General features: G+C 53.7%; 2 protein-coding genes and 2 long non-coding RNA genes across 8 annotated transcripts; 1 reads left to right on the forward strand and 3 right to left on the reverse strand.

Moving 5' to 3' along the window:
• Positions 1 to 1,804: 1,804 nt before the first annotated feature.
• ZNF768 (zinc finger protein 768) lies at positions 1,805 to 5,953 on the reverse strand. 2 transcript variants are annotated; one of them, XM_072836498.1, is made up of 3 exons: positions 5,177 to 5,953; positions 4,181 to 4,900; positions 1,805 to 3,897 (listed from the first exon to the last, which is right to left on the reverse strand). In XM_072836498.1, exons 2-3 carry the CDS (start codon positions 4,266 to 4,268, stop codon positions 2,321 to 2,323), a joined length of 1,665 nt encoding a protein of 554 aa, XP_072692599.1. In that variant the 5' UTR covers positions 4,269 to 4,900; positions 5,177 to 5,953; the 3' UTR covers positions 1,805 to 2,320. The 2 variants fall into 2 exon arrangements, with proteins under 2 accessions (XP_072692599.1, XP_072692598.1); XM_072836497.1 differs by lacking the exon at positions 5,177 to 5,953 and having other exon boundaries at positions 4,181 to 5,121.
• On the forward strand, positions 5,229 to 10,144 carry LOC140638712 (uncharacterized). Its single transcript, XR_012035704.1, has 2 exons — positions 5,229 to 5,558; positions 9,741 to 10,144. It is a non-coding gene; the product is annotated as an uncharacterized lncRNA (long non-coding RNA).
• LOC140638709 (zinc finger protein 764-like) lies at positions 5,993 to 12,883 on the reverse strand. Of its 4 annotated transcripts, none has more exons than XR_012035703.1 (4): positions 12,435 to 12,883; positions 12,167 to 12,280; positions 10,283 to 11,431; positions 5,993 to 6,130 (listed from the first exon to the last, which is right to left on the reverse strand). XR_012035703.1 is itself a non-coding variant. In XM_072836504.1 (3 exons), exons 1-3 carry the CDS (start codon positions 12,628 to 12,630, stop codon positions 10,518 to 10,520), a joined length of 1,224 nt encoding a protein of 407 aa, XP_072692605.1. In that variant the 5' UTR covers positions 12,631 to 12,883; the 3' UTR covers positions 9,417 to 10,517. The 4 variants fall into 4 exon arrangements, 1 of the variants encoding a protein (XP_072692605.1); XR_012035701.1 differs by having other exon boundaries at positions 5,994 to 6,133; XR_012035702.1 differs by lacking the exon at positions 5,993 to 6,130 and adding an exon at positions 8,120 to 8,249.
• Positions 12,884 to 15,779: 2,896 nt separating this feature from the next.
• LOC140638713 (uncharacterized) lies at positions 15,780 to 17,690 on the reverse strand. The gene is made up of 2 exons (XR_012035705.1): positions 16,215 to 17,690; positions 15,780 to 16,049 (listed from the first exon to the last, which is right to left on the reverse strand). It is a non-coding gene; the product is annotated as an uncharacterized lncRNA (long non-coding RNA).
• Positions 17,691 to 19,463: the final 1,773 nt, after the last annotated feature.

Below are 19,463 nucleotides of genomic sequence, written 5' to 3' on the forward strand. Positions count from 1 at the left end.
AAAACTGGGATGCCTGGTTGGCTCAGTGGTTGAGCGTCTGCCTTCAGCTCGGGGCATGATCCTGGGGTCTCAGGATCGAGTCCCGCTTCGGGCTCCCTGCACAGAGCCTGCTTTTCCCTTGGCCTCTGTCTCTCCCTCCCTCTGTGTGTGTGTCTCTCATGAATAAATACATAAAATCTTTTTTAAAAAAGAAAGAAATGTTAAACCAACAGATATGTTAGGTAGTCAAATGCAGTCCTATTTAACATAAGTACTCACATATATGAACTACGTAAATGCGGGAGGTGGAGTATTTTAATATTTGAAATTATGTGTTATTGGGTGTCTGTACAAAAATGTGCAAAAAGTTTACAAAGAGTATTTAAAAGACTAAGAGATTGTACTTGAAAAATAATGATCTACTTCCAAAAATAATTAAAACTTTAGGGATCCCTGGGTGGCTCAGCGGTTTGGCGCCTGCCTTTGGCCTAGGGCACGATCCTGGAGTCCCGGGATCAAGTCCCACATCGCGCTCCCAACATGGAACCTGCTTCTCCCTCTGCCTGTGTCTCTGCCTCCCCCACTCTCTCTCTATCATTAATAAATAAATAAATCTTAAAAAAAAAAAAAAACTAAAAACACCAAACACAACCAAACTGTTGAACTACGTGATGTCTAAGGCTCCTTCTGGAGTGTGCAGAACATAAGAGGCTGGGTTGAAATGTCCTTAAGAGAAGTTATTCTGCTCTTGACAAGTTATAAGGCCCTAAGGATAGGTGCGGGGCTGGGGGTGACGTGAGGATTTGAAGCCCAAGAGCCAGTGTAGAGCACTATTGCCCACCTGCCTGTGTGGCTGAGCCGCTGGGGCTGATGAGCCAGAGAGATGTGGTCTGAATTTCTCACCTGCCTCTTATCCACAGAGAAACTTCCAGCAGGTCAGAGCTCTGTGAACTCATTTTTCCTTATCCATGAAACTGAAAAAAATCTTTGCAGGGCAATCAGGCCCTTACAGGCATTCATCTCAAGACATTCCTGGCAGCTGGGTGATTCCCCAGGGTGTGGCCTGTCCTACTCAGCTAAGGTCAAGGCAGGCCACATCCCAGGATCCAGAGACTCACAGCTGGCACCGACTCTCCATTCTTTTCCGAAAGCCGAGTATTAGGAGGGCTGAGGCTCAGACAGGAAAGAAAAGTAAGATAAAGGCATGTGTGTGTGTGTGTGTGTGTGTGTGTGTGCGCGCTGGGTGATCCCAATAGGTCCAGGAGTCCTAAAAAAGTGGCAGAGCTGTGGCAAATCAGGCCCAGCCTGGTGGGTGGGTCTTAAAAGCTAGAGCTATCTAATCCTCACACTGGGTCCCATATGCGCCCCCTACAGGTGGGGCCAAGACCGCAGGTAGTCTGGTTCTGGTCACTCAGGGTCTGCACCAAGTGATGGCCATGAAGGTTCCAAGGCAAGAGGAGGACAGCACAGCTAGATACCGGGAGCCAGAGAGGTAGGACACAGGCTCTACGCCCGGATATGAGTGCAAGGTGTGTTCTCTGGCCCAAGGACAGAACCTCTGTGTTTGGTAGAAGGGATATCCCACAAAGTCGAAGGCTTTCTCACACCTCCCACACTGAGCTCCGTGGGTTTGTGCAGGAGACATAACTTGGAAATATATGTGCAGATGTTGTCTCCTGAGCATCGAATTATAAGATTCCGAGGAAACCTGGAACATGGAGGGCTTCCAGACAGAGCCCTATGGCTTTGCTGGCTGTATAGTTACCACTGCATGTCTCCCACTGGCCAGGGCACTGTCCATGCACACATTTTAAGGACAAGTCTCTTTTACCACATAAAGGTTTTTATTGAACTCAAATTCAAGGGCTCCAAAGCCTGAGGAAGACAAGGGAGGCTGGAGTTTGCACTGAGGCCCAAGCCCCACCCCAGGGCCCCACTCCCCACCCCACCTACCCTCACCCCTTCCTGACTCAACCAGGGTCTCAGTAGCTACCAATCTAAGCTACCCACTCTAATTAAGTAACCCTCCCCCCTCCCCCCACCCCAGCCTAGAGCTTTGCCAAGCCAGGCACCCACCAAGGGGCATGCTGCTGCTGAGGCCAGCTCTCCACTGACCTCTTTTCTGGATCTCTCCCAGAGCCTCCCACTGCCTGCTTGGCCTCTCTCCAACCCCTCTTCATAGCCCATTTCCCAGAAGTCTCCAGGGCACGTAACTTCCTCCACCCTGGCCCTCAACTCTTCCATCCTCCCCCAGGTTTTCCACTATTCCCTCTAAAGGTTTCTCAGCTCCCTGGCCCGTTTCTCCTGCCCATCACCTCCCCACCCCTGGCAGGGCCCCAGGTCAGCGCCGGCCGGCTGCGTGGGTCCGCTGGTGGCGGATGAGGTCGGAGCTCTGTGAGAAGGCTTTTCCACAGTCATCGCACTTGTAGGGCCGCTCCCCGCTGTGCACCCGGTGGTGCTGCAGCAGTGTGGAGGAGCGGCAGAAGCCCTTGCCGCACACGGCACACCGGTAGGGCCGCTCGCCTGTGTGGGAGCGCTGGTGCTGAATCAGCGTGGAGGAGCGGTTGAAGGTCTTGCCGCAGTCGGGGCAGCTGTAGGTACGGCCTGGCAGGTGGGTGCGGGCATGGATGGCCAGCACAGAGCTCTGGCCAAAGCGCTTGCCGCACTCAGGGCACTTGAAGGGCTTCTCACGGGCGTGGCTGCGGGCATGGGGGATAAGTGCCGAGCGCTGTGAGAAGCTCTTGCCACAGATGCCACAGCTGAAGGGCCTCTGCCCGGTGTGCACCCTCTGGTGACTACGGAGGGAAGAGTTCTGGCTGTAGCACTTGCCGCACTCGGGGCAGCTGTAGGGCCGCTCGTGGCTGTGGGTGCGCTGGTGCCGCAGGAGGTAGGAGCTGTCACCGAAGGCCTTGCCACAGTGCGGGCACTTGTAGGGCTTCTGACCAGAGTGGGTACGCTGGTGGCGAAGCAGGTAAGAGCTGTCGGCGAAGGCCTTGCCACAACGGGGACACTTGTAGGGCCGCTCGCCCGTGTGGGTGCGCTGGTGTTTGATGAGGTCAGAGCTCTGGGAGAAGGCCTTGCTACAGACCTCACATTTATAGGGCTTCTCACCCGTATGGATGCGCTGGTGCTGGATCAGGGTGGAGCCCCGCCCGAAGCTCTTCCCACAGATGCCACAGATATTAGGCCGAGGGCCCTGCCCACCCCTGGCCCGGCCACCCCGCCGACCTGGACCCCGAAGGGCCCCTGTCAGGCCCAGGGGATTTTGGAGCATCTCAAACTGGGGTGTAGCCAGCAGGGTCCCTGTGGGCATCTCAAAAGGTGGCCCTAGGGGCAGACCCCCCGTGGGCTCCTCCCCAAACCCCTGGGTGAAGGAGTCCAAGGGGTGGACTCCCAAGGGGATGCTCAAAGGACTCTTTTCTTCAGGATTCAGAAGCATCTCTGCACCTTCCTCAAATTTGGAACTTTGAGCTTCAAATTCAGGGCTTTGGGTTTTGAACTCAGGATTCTGGGGTTCATATCCTGGGCTCTGGGATTCATACCCAGGACTCCGGGGTTCATACCCAGGGCTTTTGGGTTCATACCCAGGACTCTTGGGTTCATAACCAGGGCTCCTGGGTTCATAGCCAGGGCTTTGGGGCTCATACCTTGGACTTTGGGGTTCAAACTCAGGGCTCTGAGAATCTGAGTCAGGACTTCTGGGTGCAAATTCAGGGCTTGGGGGCACAAACCCAGGGCTTCGGGATTCAAACCCTGGGCTTTCCGGCTCAAACCTGGGGCTTTGGGATTCAAACCCAGGGCTCTGCGGCTCAAACCCAGGGCTCTGGGGATCCAGCCCAAAGGGTATCTCTTCGACCTCATAGTCCCCAGTGCCTTCTTGTTGAGACATTTCTTCTTCCTCATTCTCACTCATGTTGCCTGCAGGATCAGAGAGTTACAGAAAACCCAGATTGTGTGCGGTCTGGAAGGTCATTTAGTCCCACTAGTTGCCACAAGCCTCTCCCTCCTCCAACAGGGTCGCTGGCCCTAGAGCAGGTGCTGAAATTCCCACCTCCCCCTCCGCCGACCCGGGACGTCCAGTCCCCGCCCCCGCCTCCAAGTCCCAGGTGTCCAAGCCCCCCGGCTCCCTTCCCCTCCCACGGCCCACAGCCCCCCCTCCCGCCCCCAGGCACGCTCCTCGGAGAGGCGCTCCCTCCCTCACCTTTGAGGGACCCTTCGGGGCTCCCCAGTTCGTCAGGACTTTGCACATCCCCGGGCTCGAGGCCCCACGGCGACGCCTCCCGTTCCATCCCCGCCGGCTCCCAGTGCGGCGGTGGCGGTGATGGCGGACGATCCTGCGACCAGGCCTGAGTGCCCTGAGACCCGGGCCCTCGCCGCCCGCCTGCTCAGCGCCGCCCAGGGGACCCGGCTGCCCAGCCCGGGCCCCTGAGGCCGGACGTCTTGACCCTGGGCCTCTCCAGCCGGCTGGGCCCCTCCCCTACCCACGGCCCCGCCCCCACCCACAAGGTCTCGCCTTGCCCTGGGGCCCTCCAAGGTCCCGTGCGTCGTGGCCTCGGAGGTGAGGGTCTTCACGACTCGCCCTGCCGCCCCCGGAGGCCGCTCCCCGCCCGCGACCCCGCCGTCTGGCCCCCCAGCCCGGGCTGGTCTGCGGCTATCCGACCCCCTCCTCCCCCCGCACAGGAAGTGTCCGTCCGCGGCCAGTTTCCCCCGCTGGCTAGCGCCACGGCCTCTCTAGGAGCGGCTGGAGGTGGAAACTCGTTGGCATTAACCCTGGGCTGGATGGCCCCGGCGTTCAGGTGGGGGAGGACGGGGCGCCCTGGAGCAGGCAGAAAAGGCTGGGGTAGTTTGTGTGCTGTGTCCTAGGTCTCCATCCGTCCAGTAGCCTATCTATCCGTCACCCGGGCCCTGCGTCCGTCAGTGCCTGTGGCCAAGGGCGAGGCGACAATCGAGACCAAGGTCAGCGAGAAGGAGCGACGCTTCCCGGCGCCAGCGGGGGCGGTGTCTAGCTCCCCTCCCCTCCTGGGCCTGGGGGTCAGCTCCGGCCGTGCCTCGGGAACCCGGACCGACCCCCCGCCTTGAGCTCCTGAGCCAGGGATTCCCACCCTGCCACCCCGAACTCTACTCCTCCGCACCGGTGCGCCCACCCCCACTCCTCCTATCCCCCTCCCCTCTCTGCTCCTCCTAATCTCCACCCTACCGACTCCTGGAGGGCTAGGATCGTTGCCAAGGAAACAGCTCCGCCTCCAGTTTCCAGAAGCACCGCCCCTAACTCCCTGGGAGTGCGGCGATTGGCCGGGGGAGCTCGTGCTCTCATCGTCCCGCCTCCTAGCGCTATTCACCAACTGATAGGCTTGAATGGTCGCCAGGGAACGCCAGGCACCTTTCTGATTGGCTGGAGGGGGACCACCTACCCCAGTGGTCAGAAGTGCCCGCCGAGAGCTGAGAGGGAGGCGCCTGGCGTCTCCCTTTCAGTCGTCGGGCTGGTGCTTTCAGAACTTTTCCCGCCCCCATTTACCTTTCATTACGTCTTATCTCTGAAGAAAGCCAAGGGATCTGGAGACAGACAACCTTCTCCCCAGGTCTTCCGCATACTTCCTTTCCCAGTACTTTCCTTTCTCCCACAGGTTCCTGGTGCTGAAGGGGCCAGTCGGCGGATGCTCCCGCAGAGGCGAGGGCTGCTTTCTTTTCTATTACCTGCCTATCCCTTCCACCTTCCCTGAGATGGGAGCCTTAGTCCCAGGTTCCTGGATTTTCTCACAAAGAGGCAGGGATCTTATGGGAGTTACTTCTAGGTGAGGGTGGTGGAGTTCAGGAGGAGAAGTAGAAAACCATCTGGCCTTTAAGGGAGCTAAGAACTCTCCAGCCCTGACTTGGACAGAAACTTGAGAAGGGAACCTGAGGAACACTGCCCTTGGTGGAGCTTTGAATCAAGCAAGGGAAGAGTGATACTGGAAAGAGAATTCTTGTGCCCCTACCCCCACCCCCTTTTAGGCCCTTGCTTCTGAAAGTATTTTGGTAGCGTTCTTGACAATTGATGAGCCAAATTCTCCCTGTGTGAGTGATGCAGGAGCCGTGGCTGTGTTATCTTGTTGCCTTCTCAGACAAATGAAGGGAAGAAACTGGTTTAGGAGGAAAGATGGCATCTTCCATTCTCCTGAAAAGAGAGGAGAACAAGAATTTGGAGAATTGCAAGTAGTAGAAGCCTAGGGAAAACAGGCTTATAAATAGAATCATAATTATCTTCCTACAAATAAAGCAGGAGTAGTTTTCTCCCCTGCAGAGGAAGAGCTTCCAGCTCCATGCTTGTCTCCCACCCCAAAGTCGGTCTATCCTACAACCATGTGTGAAGAACAGCTCACATAGTTCACTACTAGATGGCCCACAAGGGCAGAACCCCCTGTAAGTGTGCAGACTATGAAAGGAGAGGACCCGGGGCATACTCCGGTCATTCCCAAACCACTCACACAAACGAGAAAAAAAAAAGTCTCCTTCATGAGACACTTTTATCTGACCTCCAACCTGTTTACCCACCAGAAAATCTACACAGGAGAGAAGCTGCTCTCTACAAAGGGGATGGCGAGGCCTCCAGCCACAGCTCCGACACTATTCCATGACCTGTACTCTCCATAGCCCCACATGTAGCAGACGTCAGGCCAAGGCTTCAAGCTGCTTTGGCACCCACACTGCCACATGGAAATTCAGTCTCACTAGTGCCTAGAGTAGAAGAGTAGCTGACTTCCAGGCAGCTTCCTCCAGCACCAGTCCTATCCATGCAATGGGCCTGAGAAGCAACTAGCCTCTCTCTGCCACTCACCCAGAGCAGTGGAGGCTCTAAGAAAGGGAATCCTCTAATGTGGGTTCCAGCTTGACCCAGTACCAACTAATTCAAGGCAGGAGTCCACTGACCTTATTCTACCAGTGTGTACTAGTGAGGAAAAGCTGTGTTTGTGTTCTGAGTTGGGTGGCCACTTTGTCCATGGCATCATTCCTGGTGTGCAGCTAAGGCTTATGGTCCAGCCAACTTGGCCAACACTTGAGCATAGGTCCTCAATGGGAGGGAGACTCCTGTGTGAACTGCTTTTACCCTACATGCAACAGACAGGCCCTCTAAGAGGATCTGTCAGATGCTACAAAGAGACCTCCGTATATTCAAGATATATAGGTACCCAGGAAGAGCTCAGCCATGGCACAGTCTCCTTTGAGAAGAACAAAGAAAATGGGAGTCTTTGTATATGGCTAGGTCATCCTTTGACCTCAAGCGTTTGCAAAACTAAGAGCAGCTAGAAAGTAACATTTTGTTCGGAGCATCATTACCATGTGTAAGATTCCATCCCTGGAGATTCTGATTCAATAGTCCAGAGACAAAGCCCAGGGAGCAGACTACATTTTAGTTACTGAATGGGATTCTGTGGCAGAAAGGCCTTACTTTGAAAAATAATTGCCTAGGGGCGCATGGGTGGCTGTCAGTTAGGCATCCACCTTCAGCTTGGTCATGATCCTGGTCTTGGGATGGAGCCCTGTGTCAGGATCCCTGCAGGGAGCCTGCTTCTCCCTCTGCCCCTTCCCTCTCCACTTGTCCTCTCCTTCTCTCTCTCTCACTCTGCTTTCTCAAATGAAATCTAGGAAGGAAGGAAGGAAAAAAATACGGTCTAGAGCAAGTTTTTGCTTCTTTGAGTCATAAACATCTTTTCACAAGCTCAGATCAACACTTGTCCTTATTTTATATGGCTTGGACACGTTGGGAATGAGTCATGTGGTCATGACCTTGACATTTCACTCTGGCCTTGTGGATGGGCCTCATTTTGTCTGGTTCAGACAAGTATTTCTCCTGATGTACCAAGAAAGCCCTAGGAAAACCCTCTTTCTGACTTAAAGTGCTTTAGGGTCTGAGCCTCAAAGAACTAGGGTAGCAGAGAGAAAAGGGAGCCCCATCTCTGGTAGCAGTATCCATCCATGCCAAGAAAGGAGTAACTGAGAAGAGAGTGAGGCTGAAGCTTAAGCATTTTGTGACACTCAAAAATCAGAAAATGGCAGAAAGCTGGGTCATGAGGGCAAGAAGCAGAGGAGCTGGGTCTGACTTTGGGGCCCTATGCAAGCCCTGCAAACTTCAAAGCACTCAGAGAAAGTAGTAATTATGGTACCTTTAATTGGCAAGCTGAGGGAAGGGTCCAGATCTGGCTTTGAATCTTGAGCTGACAACTGGTGTTGCAGGCTGAGCTTTCCCCAGGCTCTGCTCAGGGTGAGGCGAGGGAAGGGTTGTACACTGGCTTCTGTAGGGAATTAAAAGCTGGTACAAAAGTAGCTCCTGCTGCCAAGGTACCTCTTTTCACTCTACCTCCCCCTTGTGACAAGATGATACATAAACCAATCCTCCCAGTAAAGTTTAGGGTAAGCCAGGTCTTGGTGAAGTCAGATTTGAAAATTAAATTGATTTCAATTCAGTTGATTCAATTGATTCAGTTGATTATTTCACTCAACAGTGTCCTTTCCCAAAAGTTTCTACTTCTTTAGAAGTTTCTCTAGGTTGACAAATCTGGTTTCTTCTTAAGGTAGGCCAGACAAGACATGGGGCAGAGTTGGATGAAGAAGGCAGGTACACGCAGGCCAGCAGAAGACATAAGGCCCTGCTATTACTCCTTGAAGTGAAGGTGAAGGAGGCATCAACGGGTCTGCTCATGGCTAGCTGCTTCATTACCTGAACAAGGCTGGACTCTGACCACAGCAGAACTGGTAGATGAATAATGGAGTCACAAGTAACACAGCTTGGGAACACACTTGAGTAGTTCCCTTGGCTACTAACCCCAAATGTTCCTGGCCTTGTCCCTCTTTGTTCATGATGAGACACTTAAACAGAGAAGCAAGCTTTTCTTGTTTGCCCTGGAACTCTCACCTCAGGCTGGTTTCTCCCTTTCCTTGCTTTGCTATTTGGCTGTTTTGTCACTCATCTTGTGACTGGGCTTCACTGACACTGGGTTGCTCTGTCCCTAGGCTAGGTCACTGCCTGGGAGTCGTTGTAGGGAGGGAGCAGATGCCTCCAGAACCCTGGCTGAGACACTGGCAAGGAACTCAGGAGTGGTGTGACAAAGATGGCAGTAAACCAAGAACCCTGGAGTCTCCCTGTGTGTGACCTTGGACAGGTCATTTGACTTTCCCCAGTCTCAGAGTCCCCAAATGCAAAAAGATAGAAAGCTCTCTTCCAATTCAAAAATGTGATGAGGGCCTTCTGGCTGGGTAGAGGCTAGCTAAGGCCCAATGGTAAGGGTCTCCCAGGGAGGCCCAAGGACTGGAAGACTCAGAGCCTTCATCTTCAAAACCAAGAAGTGCCAGTCAGTGGAAATCCTACTGTGGCATGGCAAAGATACCTCTCAGTTTGGGGCCAAGTACAGTCCTGGCAGCCTCTTCCTGACTAGGCTGTCCTCTTCAAGCTACATGATTCCTTTTTTATTTTTTTAAAGGTTTATTTATTTATTCAGAGAGAGCAAGACAGAGGCAGAGACAGGCAGAGGGAGAAGCAGGCTCCGTGCAGGAAGCCTGACATGGGACTCAATCCTGGGTCTCCAGGATCACACCCTGGGCTGCAGGCAGCGCTAAACCGCTGCGCTACAGGGGCTGCCCAAGCTACATGATTCCTTCCTCAGACAGTTATGAGGGCAAAATGAGTTAATGAACAAGACATTACTTTGTAAACCAGAAAACGTGACACAAGTAAACATCTGAAATAAAGCCTGCTTTTACTTCTTTCCTGCCACCCTTTCATATAGGTGCTGTCTACCTGAATCCCTGGTTCAGGAAAACATGACTGCTATACACCAGTTTGCAAACTTGAACAGCTACAGGAGCCCAATGGGGCATGAAAACAAGGGGAAAGTGCCAGATGGAGGGAGTCTGCTATACCAGGGACATGGACAAGTGATGACGATGGCCAGCTGACACTCGTCAGAAGCCAGGAAGGGGTGGTGAGCATGATGAACAGCTGCCCTGCAGCTCCTGCCAACTGTGGTTCTGTAGGAACTCAGGTCGAGTTACCAAATCTTTGAATTTTTCAAAAGAGGCCAGAAACCTGGATTTTTGTGTAAAATATCCTTTTAAGTCTTAACCATAATTTGTAACATTTTTAAAATGCTGGTTGGGCCAAAAATAATTTGTAAACAGTTATTACAAGCCAGATCCAGTACATGGCCATCAGTTTTTAACTCCTGCAGTGAAGACAATGGATACAACAAAGTTCCCTATCTCAATTCTCTTAACACGTCTCTTAACAGCCTTCTCTTCCCCACAGTGGAGGTCTTATCTAGGTGCTTACCTCAGCCCTAATGGAGCAGAGGGGGCTTCTAGAGTCTGGACAGTAGGGAGCAAGGTGTCAGCAGATCAGGCTTGTGAAGGCCTAAGATAAGATGGTCCTCATCCCCCAGGTCCACCTCTTGCCTGGAATTCTGCGACCTCCCTGGAGCTGCCACAGAGGTTCAGGCCCCAGAGGCCACCCTGGGCCTCAGGCGAGGTTTAGATCTTCACCCTTTGCCTTGACATCTCTGAGACCATCACCCACACTCCTGGAATATTTCTGGGTAGTGCTGGAAACCCACAGGTGGGTCCAGGTCCTCTTGGCCAGGGGCCAGAGGCACAGGCAGCCCACTGGCACCCTGGCCCCTGTGCCCCCCGGCACCAGGCCGATGGACCCACTGGTGCTTGGCCATGGCTGATTTCTGGCCAAAGCACCTGCCACACTGAGGACATGGGTAGGGGCGTTCACCGCTGTGGGTACGACGATGGGCTGCCATTTCAGAGCTCTGCCGGAAACAGCGCCCACAGTCAGGGCACGGGTAGGGTTTCTCGCCCGTATGGGTGCGTACATGGCGCCGAAGGTCTGACGCATGGGCAAAGGCACGACCACAGTCCAGGCAGGGGAAGGGAGTCTCGCCACTGTGGACGCGCTGGTGCTGGTAGAGGGCAGAGCTCTGGCTAAAGCAGCGGCCACAGTCAGCACAGCAGTAGGGCTTCTCGCCCGTGTGAACCCGCAGGTGAGTAGTGAGGGCAGAGCGCTGGGTGAAGGCCCGGCCACAGTCCAGGCAGCGGTGGGGCCGGTCCCCACGGTGGATGGCTCGGTGCTTGCTCAGAGAGGAGGCCTGGCTGAAGCCCTTGCCACAGTCAGGGCAACAGAAGGGCTTCTCTCCCGTGTGGGTGTACAGGTGCTCCACCAGGGTGGAGCGCCAAGCAAAACTCTTCCCGCACATGTAGCAACCATGACGCTGGTCTGCTCTTGGGACAGGGGGATGGGCACAGAGTGGAGGGCGACCACGGCGAGTTGCCTTGGACGGCTGCTCCAAGCTATAAGGGAGCCCGGCAGAAGGGTGTGACAGAACTGTCAGCCCAGAAGGCCGAGCTTCCACAGAAGGGCTCTTCTCCAGGGCCTCGGTCCCCTCTCTTTGTCTTTTCTCTTCCTTGTTTCTGGAATCTGCTGGGAGGTAAGGGTAGAGCTCAGGCCCTGGCTTATCCTGGTCTTTAAGGCCAAACCCCAAGCGGTGACAGAGAAGCCTTTTAAATACAGCCACCTTCTGGACCCACTGCTGCCTCTGGGACTTAGCTTGGTGCAGGCAAGGAAGCTCCGAGTGACACTTTTTACCGAGCTACAGAAAACAGAAAAGACGCAGAGACAAAGAAGGAAAGGAGGAAGGAAGGAACAGAGCGCTGTACATTCTACCTTGGAGCTGAGGAATTGGAACAGGGTTGGAGGGAGGGCGGAGGGGGGGGCATTTTTGCTGGATCACCTAGGATGAGTGATGTCTAAGGGCTCTCGAGGCAGCAGGAACAGTACAAGAAAGGCAGGAAGGAGGTCGGCATTGACAAGTTCACACGGAGGGAGAAAGGAGATGGCACCAAAAATATAACAAAAAGAAACTAAAACACAAGAGGTGGCAGAAAAGCTAGAGTGTAGGACAACAGCAGGAGGGATGATGTGCAGCTCAATAGAGCTTAGAGACCAACAAGATGGGAGGGGCACAGACTGGCTGGAGAGGCAGGTACGCAGGGCCCCGCACCCCCGCCGCGCCTGGGCCACTCCCAGTCCCCTTCTAGGTGGCTGCGAGGCAGGCGCCGGCAAGGTAACAGGCGCAGGGAAGCCGGTGGCAGAGGGCAGCTGGAGGGTCGGGCCCAGAGGAGGTCCCAGGAGACGCAGTACCCAATACTTCACCTGCGTCTGTTTCTGTCACACACTCTCCCACCTCCGGATCCCGGGCATCCGGGCCCCACAGGTCGGCCTCTTCCTCCACCCAGGAGATGAGAGCAGGCTTGGCGCCTCGGAACCCTGGGGGAGGAGAACGTAAAGCCCACGCTGCCGGGAGGCCGCCCCCCGCGGTGCGGGCTTCCCAGACCTAGGGCCTCCCCACTGCCCTGCCGGCCGGGAGGCTGGGCGGGCGGGCGGGGCGGGGAGGTGGCCAGGCGAGCAGGCGGGGCCTCACCGAGCGCGCCCAGGTGGCCGTAGGTCTCCCGCATCACGTCCCGGTACAGGGCCCTCTGCGCGGGCCGCAGGCAGCCCCACTCCTCCGGGGAGAAGTACACGGCCACGTCCGCGAAGCTCACGGCGCCCGGCCTCCTCCGCTCACGCCCGGGCCCGTCCGGTTCCCACGCGGGGAGCCGGACCGGAGGCGGCGCCATGGCCAGGGCCGGGCTAGGGCCCGCGGGGCCTCCCACGCCGTAGGACTGCCCCGGGCCGGGGCGCGGTGCGGCGGGCTGCGAGGCAGCAGCCGGCCCCTCGAAGGCCCACCAGGGTGCCCAGGGACGCGGGGCCGCAAGCGGAGGGGATACAGAGCCTCAGAGAGAAATGGCGGCAAGGCGACGCGCGAACGTTGCTCCGACGCAACCGTGCCCAGATGGCGCCTCCCCCGGGGTCTCCAGGTGGCTTTGTCCGCGAGCCCTCAGCCAAAATGGCCGCGGCGGCTACAAGTGCGGGAGGCCGGCCCGCTCCACCTGGCCCCCAGGGAGGCGCGGGCCACCACGGCCCCGGGCGGGACGCGCGCGGCGGGAGGTGCGGGCTGACCTGGCCGCTCTGCCTCTGTGAATTCTACGCTACTTTTCTCGCCCAGCCATTCCCTCGTGGGTTCCTGGGTTTCGGCCTGTCACTGTGTGACAACAGCCTTTTTCCAATGTTGAGAGGAGAAAAATGTGGGTAAAAGAGAACTTTCTCTACTGGAAACTTCTTCGAGCCTGAAGTTCTGGGAGCTTCTATTTCAGGAGATCATACAGGCGGCGGGGGCGGGGAGGGGGGATAAGGTAAGGTCTGTAAAAGGTCAGAAGGACTCACTTTCTGCTAGGTTACTCCCTCCGCACCTACCCTGCAGGAGGCCTCTAGAACATCTATTTACTTCTAGCTCAAGCCTGGCTCCTAAGCTCCTGATCACAGAGCCACCTGCCCTCTTGCTCCTGCGAATGTCCCACTAGCACCTCCCACTAGGCAAGGCTCCAACTGAACTCCTCCCTTTATTCCCCCAGCCTGCTCCCCCTGGGATCTTTACATGCAAATGACACCAACTCTCCCTATCATTTCTTTTTTTTTTTTTTTTAATTTTTATTTATTTATGATAGTCACAGAGAGAGAGAGAGAGGCAGAGACACAGGCAGAGGGAGAAGCAGGCTCCATGCACCGGGAGCCCGACGTGGGATTCGATCCCCGGTCTCCAGGATCGCGCCCTGGGCCAAAGGCAAGCGCCTAACCGCTGCACCACCCAGGGATCCCTCCCTATCATTTCTATCTCCAACCTCCCTCTCTCACTCCACACGTTTATTGAGGGCTTACTCTGCAGCCCCACATGACTTCATAAATACCCTACCCTAAGAACACTTGATAATTTTTTTTTTTGTCCAGCTAAATCACTGCATTTCACACACATCATGGAAATGCACCTCCTTTCACCAGATCCGATCTAGTCTGGAGCTTCTCTTGACTTCCACTTTCCAGAGGTCTCCCTGAGACTTCTGTCTAAAACTTTACACCTAGTGGATACCTCTCCCCACACCGGAAGAGCTGGGCAAGTAGAAGTGATCAAAGCAGAAAGGGGAAAAGGAAGAGAAAAAGCCCAGAAAAGATAAGGATAAGGATGCAGATTTGCTCGGGGACTTGACTGAGCCCTAACTACTCCTAACCCCAGGCCCTTGAAGGACAAATTTTTTTAGTAAGAGTTTTGTCATGTCGCTGCCCACTCCTCACAGTGATAGCTCTCACACAGGCCCAGAAGAGCTCTGGGTAGTGCTAGAAACTCACAGAGGGGTCTAGACGCTCCTGAGGAGAACCCAGGGCAGAGTTCACAACCAGGTGTCAGCCCTTGAGGTCCACAACACAGGCTGCACTGGGGTCTACTGGTGGGTCTTTGGCAGAAGCACCTCCCACACGGGGGACAGGAATAAGAGGGCTTGCCTCTGTGTCAGCAGGTAGCATGAGAGGTATTAGCTGTGGCAGAAACAGGTGCCACACTAGCTGTAGACAAAGGGTCCCTCTCCAGAGTGCACTGAGTCAGGTGAAAGGTCATGGCAAAGTGTGGCTGCATTCAGGGCAGGGTGCTGTGTGAGTACCAGGCACTGAAGCTTGGTATAGACTTGGGGCTTGGGAAGCGCTGTCTATGTAGGGAGGCTTGACCACAGGCTCAGAGACCAAGCTAGTGTCTCTGATTCCAGGGGCTCAGGACAACTCCCCTCAGTAGACTCCTTCTGCTGGCTCCTTCCAAATGTATCATTTTTCTGAGTGGCTGTTTTGAAACATAGCAGATTCAAAACTTAATTTTTGCCCGGTTCAGTCAAACTCTACTCATGTTCAGGTGACAGAATCAACTTTCACAACCGCAGATGGGTACCTAGCCCCTTGGAAGCACCCATCGAGATCATGTTGACCAATTGAGGTGGTCGGTCACGAGTCAGGGACATTCCCACTTCAGGACCAACCCAAAGAGATCCCCTCAACAGCTGTTTTAAGACACAGGCACCTAGAGACAGAACGTGAACTGCTTCCATCCTAAACTTTAATTCACATGCTGCCACTGACCTAGAATTTGACTTGTACAGTGTGACCTGACCACTGGATGCCTCAATTAAGTGAGAAAGAGAAGGTCAAGATCCTAGTCCCCAGCGGCTATCATAAATTCAGGTCAGCAAAAAGTGGTAAGTAACACATAGATGGGGTTTCCTGTTCAACAAAACATATTCCCTTCTAGCTGGACCTCGAATAGTACCCCCACTTCTCATCTTTCTCTCAGTCATCTTCCTGGGGACCCTGAGCATCTACACCTCACAACTAGGGCACCTGCTCCACCCAGGAGATGAGGGCTGATTTGGGGTCTGGGAATCCGGGAGAAGAACCCTAAGCACTCAGCACTTAGGGAAGAACCCTAAACACTTCATTCATTCATTTGATGAAAATATATTGGCCATTATTTGTGTGGCAGGCATTGTTCTAGATGTTCTAGGTGTTGGAGACATTGGTTAACCAAAATAAGGTTCCTGCTCTAAGTTTACAGTAAGCTCTAAATTTACACTGAGAGGGATGCCTGGGTGGCTCAGTGGTTGAGCCGCTGTCTTTAACTCGAGGCCTGATCCTGGAGTCCTGAGATGGGAGTCCCGCATCGGCCTCCCTGCATGGAGCCTGCTTCTCCCTCTGCCTGCGTCTCTGCCTCTCTCTCTCTCTCTCTCTCTCTGTGACTCTCATGAATGAATATATATATATATTTTTTTTTTTTTTCTTTCTTTCTTTTATATCTATGAGCACTAGGAGCACAGGTGCAGAGACCTTAAGGCAGTTATAGAGATAGACAGGGAGCTGCAGCTGAGACTTCCTGCATGGGGCAGAAGAGTTCCAGGGGGAATTTATTAAAAACGGCATTTGAAAAGGGCATTGAAAGATGTTAGATTAGCTCATTAAGTTAGATGTCCAAAAAACAGATTCCTTGTAGCTGGAACCGATGGGATCATTTGTAGAGAGAGATTGCGTTTGAATTGGAGGTTAGCAGGCCACGGGCCTTGACGCCGTAGTACACAGATTCTGAACGTTTTGCAGAAAGTCCTGGGAAGGCACTGGAGAGTAGTCCGGCCTGGGCGAAGAGGCTTAGTTATAAATTTGTTAGGCCGATTTGGTGGGGAAGTCATCCTAGGGCTGAAGGGGGGCTAGGGCTGAAGTGGGGGCGAGTCTGGCACTCAGACCTGCACATCCCACCCGCCCCCTTCCCTTTTCAGAGACTCAGGCCGGCCGACCTCACCGAGCGCAGCCAGGTGGCTATAGGTCTCCCGGATCACGTCCCGGCACACCGGCCTCGGCGGGGGCCGGAGACACCCCCATTCCTCAGGGAAGAAATACGCGGCTACCTCCGCGAAATTCTCGGCCCTCGGTCTTATCACCTTTCTTCTTCTGGTCCGGCCTCTACAAGCCCCTCAGCAGGGAGCCGGGAACAGGGCCAGGTACCCAGTGGCCCCCCACCCCCGCACCAGGGAAGAGACGACCCAGGATTCCGCGTCCAGGAAGCTGGTTCTTCCGGGCCTCGGCGGCCGGAAGTAGCCTCGGGTGGGGCCGCGCTAGGACGGCTAGGTCGGTTACGCAAACTCGGTGGTTCCACGACCGAGAAAATGAAGGCGCCCTCAAAAAAGATGGTGGCATTCCAGCATCTTTCAATTTTAGGGAGAAGCATTTAACAGCGTCATTATGGGTCTGGTATTGATGACTTGGTTTATTTCGCCCTCGAGCCGTCTTCTGCTTTCCGCAAGCTGCTTAGGAACGCCTCTTGCCCATAGTTAAGATGGCCCCACCCGCTTCGACGTCCATGCTCAGGTCCGGCGGGGGGAAAGGGGTGGAGGCTCGGGTGCGTGAGCGCTGCCGGCAATTCGGTCCGACTGGGGCGGTGGGAGGGGTCGGGGGTCAGGACTCGACGGCCCCCTCCCATTCCCCTTCGGCCGCCCACTCGGTGATCTTAAAAGAAAATTTATTTTTGGCAAGCTAGTTCATTTCTCAATTTTTTTTTTCATTTACAAGGTACAGAATAGGGACGCCTGGGTGGCTCGGGGCGTGATCTTGGGGTCCCCGGATGGAGTCCCACATCCGGCTCCCTGCATGGAGCCTGCTTCTCCCTCTGCCTGGGTCTCTGCCTCTCTTTCTGTGCCTCTCATGAATAAATAAATAAAACCTTAAAAAAAAAAAGTACAGAATAATACTGTGTGACATCTCCTCCCACCCTATCCTTCGATAATCAGTTTCTTAAACATGCAGCCGGATAGAGCCTGTACTGTACTATTTCCATACATATGCTAGCTCTTTAACCGAGGACACTAGGCCGAATGCCTCTGAATGCCTTAGAGTTCAGCTGTTTGACAGAAGAGGAAACAAATCTGGTCGTCACCACGGTCAAGCAGCCAATGGGATAACAGGAGTAACTGACTCCTAAATTCGAGCCTTTTCCACCATTTCGCGCTGCCTCCTCCAGGCTTGTTACAGGAAAAGCAACAAAGACTTTGAATGTACTGACCCCTGCTGACCTTGTGAAAATGAACTCCATTCTCCATTTAAATGATACTTTTATAAAAAGTAGATGGGGAGCAACCCGGAGGGCTCAGCGGTTTAGCGCCGCCTTCAGTCCAGGGCGTGATCCTGGAGACCTGGGATAGAGTCCCATGTCGGGCTCCCTGCATGGAGCCTGCTTCTCCCTCTGCCTGTGTCTCTGCCTCTCTCTCTCTCCCCCCCGCCCTTTGTCTCTCATGAATAAATAAAACCTTAAAAAAAAAAAAGTATATGGGTTGATGGGTTAGTGAATAACCTGGCTCGTTTGTATTAACACAGCGTTTAAAGGTGCCTGGGACTTCCCAAGTCCAAGCTCCTCTAAGAGAACAATGGCGGACTGTGCAAGGGCTGTAGTTGGTTCTGTCTGAGTAAACTATGAATCATGTTAGTTTACCTTACTTGATCACTTACTACATGCCAGACTGTCTTAAGTACTTCTGCCTGTTAACTCACTGAACCCTTACAATCTCTCAGAGGTAAATCCCCTTTTGGATTAGGAAGCTTAGGCACAGGGAGAGGGTGACCTATCCCCAGGCCACCCAGCTGTTAAGTGGTGAAGCCAGAATTCAAACCTAGGCAGTCTAATACCAGAACCCATGCTGTAATGCTTCAAATAACTGCAGGTAAAATCTCAGCAACCACAGAGTGAGGTGGATTTTAAGCCAGGTTACCAAAATGCAGTTGTAATGTGAGCTAGTGCATGGAGCAACAACCCGTGAGGTTGGAAGAGCTGCTTCTGGTCGTATATACAATTCCATGCTGTCATACAAAAGGGAAGAGAAAAAAAAGTTAAATGATGGGCTATCATAAGTATTGAAAGTAAGTAAAAGGGTTGTATTTAAGGGTTGTGTCATGGCAAAAAAAGTATCATTTGAGTGTTTAGGAGGTAGGTGAAATTGCCCTGGAGGAAGGGTGATGGGCTTCACAAGAGGTACCCTGTTGCAGCTCTCATTAGTGGGATCCTCATTCGGGCCCTTGCTGATTTAGGCCTGGGTTGCCTGGCTGCCCTCTGGACCTCTGGCCTTTTTGCCTTTCCCATCCATTGACACTGCCACCTGGTGTAGTAAAAAAAAAAAAGCAAGAGCATCCACTGAGAAATTCAGAGATTTAGGTTCCAGGGCTACCGCTGCCACTAATTCAACTGTGTGATCATAAGTAAGGTCCTTCCCCTCCCTGGGCCTCAGCCTTTCTCAGAACATATTCTGTGGAACAGTATTTACACGAAAGCTTGGGGAAAGAACAGTTTTCCCCATGTCCCCCAGGGGGAAAAATCTCCTCAGCAAAGAAACATATTCCACTCACAGCTTACTAAACCCTGCTTAAACCTTTGAACCAGACAGCTTGCAAAAGTTCCCTTCCACCTCTGAAATGCTGCAGTCCATGCTGTCGTCACCCCCAACTCTGGGCCACCCCAGGAACTGGCCCCTCTATCCTCCTCCTCCCTCAGCCAAAAATCTTATCATCATTCCTATCTCCTCTGATGCCCTCAGCCCCTACACCCAGCCCACAGACCGGTCCTGTCCTTTCAACTCCCAGTGTTTACTTTCCGCCCTCTGCCAGCCTCCATCTCCATTCTGCTTGCCCCTCTGCAGTCCATTTGCAGAGCAGTCAGAGTGGGTTTGCAAATCAGATCACCTTGCCACTCTGCTTGAAACTTCCCCGTGGTTTAGAGGAGGTTCCTAGAGTAGTCAAATTCATAGAGCAAATGGAATGGTGGGTGCCCGGGGCTGGAGAAAGGAGGAGTGGGAACTTGGTGTGTAATGGGGACAGGCTTTCAGCTGGGGAAGATGAAAAAGTTCTAGAAAGGGCTGGTGATGATGGATGCACACAATGTGAATGTCCTTAATGTCACTAAACTGTATACTTAAAAATATTTTAAATGGTAAATTTTTATGTATATTTTGCCACCAGATGAAAACAAAAACAACCCAATGGTTTTCCAGTATATTTAGAATCAAAT

This window comes from Canis lupus, chromosome 8 (assembly GCF_048164855.1).
Source record: "Canis lupus baileyi chromosome 8, mCanLup2.hap1, whole genome shotgun sequence".
NCBI classification, from domain to species: Eukaryota; Metazoa; Chordata; class Mammalia; order Carnivora; family Canidae; genus Canis; species Canis lupus.

What these genes read in the sequence shown, in the direction of transcription:
- ZNF768 (XM_072836498.1), bottom strand. Translation starts at nt 4,268, where the DNA reads ATGGAACGGGAGGCGTCGCCGTGGGGCCTCGAGCCCGGGGATGTGCAA. An exon ending in CCCCGAAGGGTCCCTCAAAG is followed by an intron (nt 3,898 to 4,180) that starts GTGAGGGAGGGA and finishes CTGATCCTGCAG; the next exon opens with GCAACATGAGTGAGAATGAG.
- LOC140638709 (XM_072836504.1), bottom strand. Translation starts at nt 12,630, where the DNA reads ATGGCGCCGCCTCCGGTCCGGCTCCCCGCGTGGGAACCGGACGGGCCC. An exon ending in CGGCCACCTGGGCGCGCTCG is followed by an intron (nt 12,281 to 12,434) that starts GTGAGGCCCCGC and finishes CTCCTCCCCCAG; the next exon opens with GGTTCCGAGGCGCCAAGCCT. An exon ending in TGTGACAGAAACAGACGCAG is followed by an intron (nt 11,432 to 12,166) that starts GTGAAGTATTGG and finishes ACCTCCCAGCAG; the next exon opens with ATTCCAGAAACAAGGAAGAG.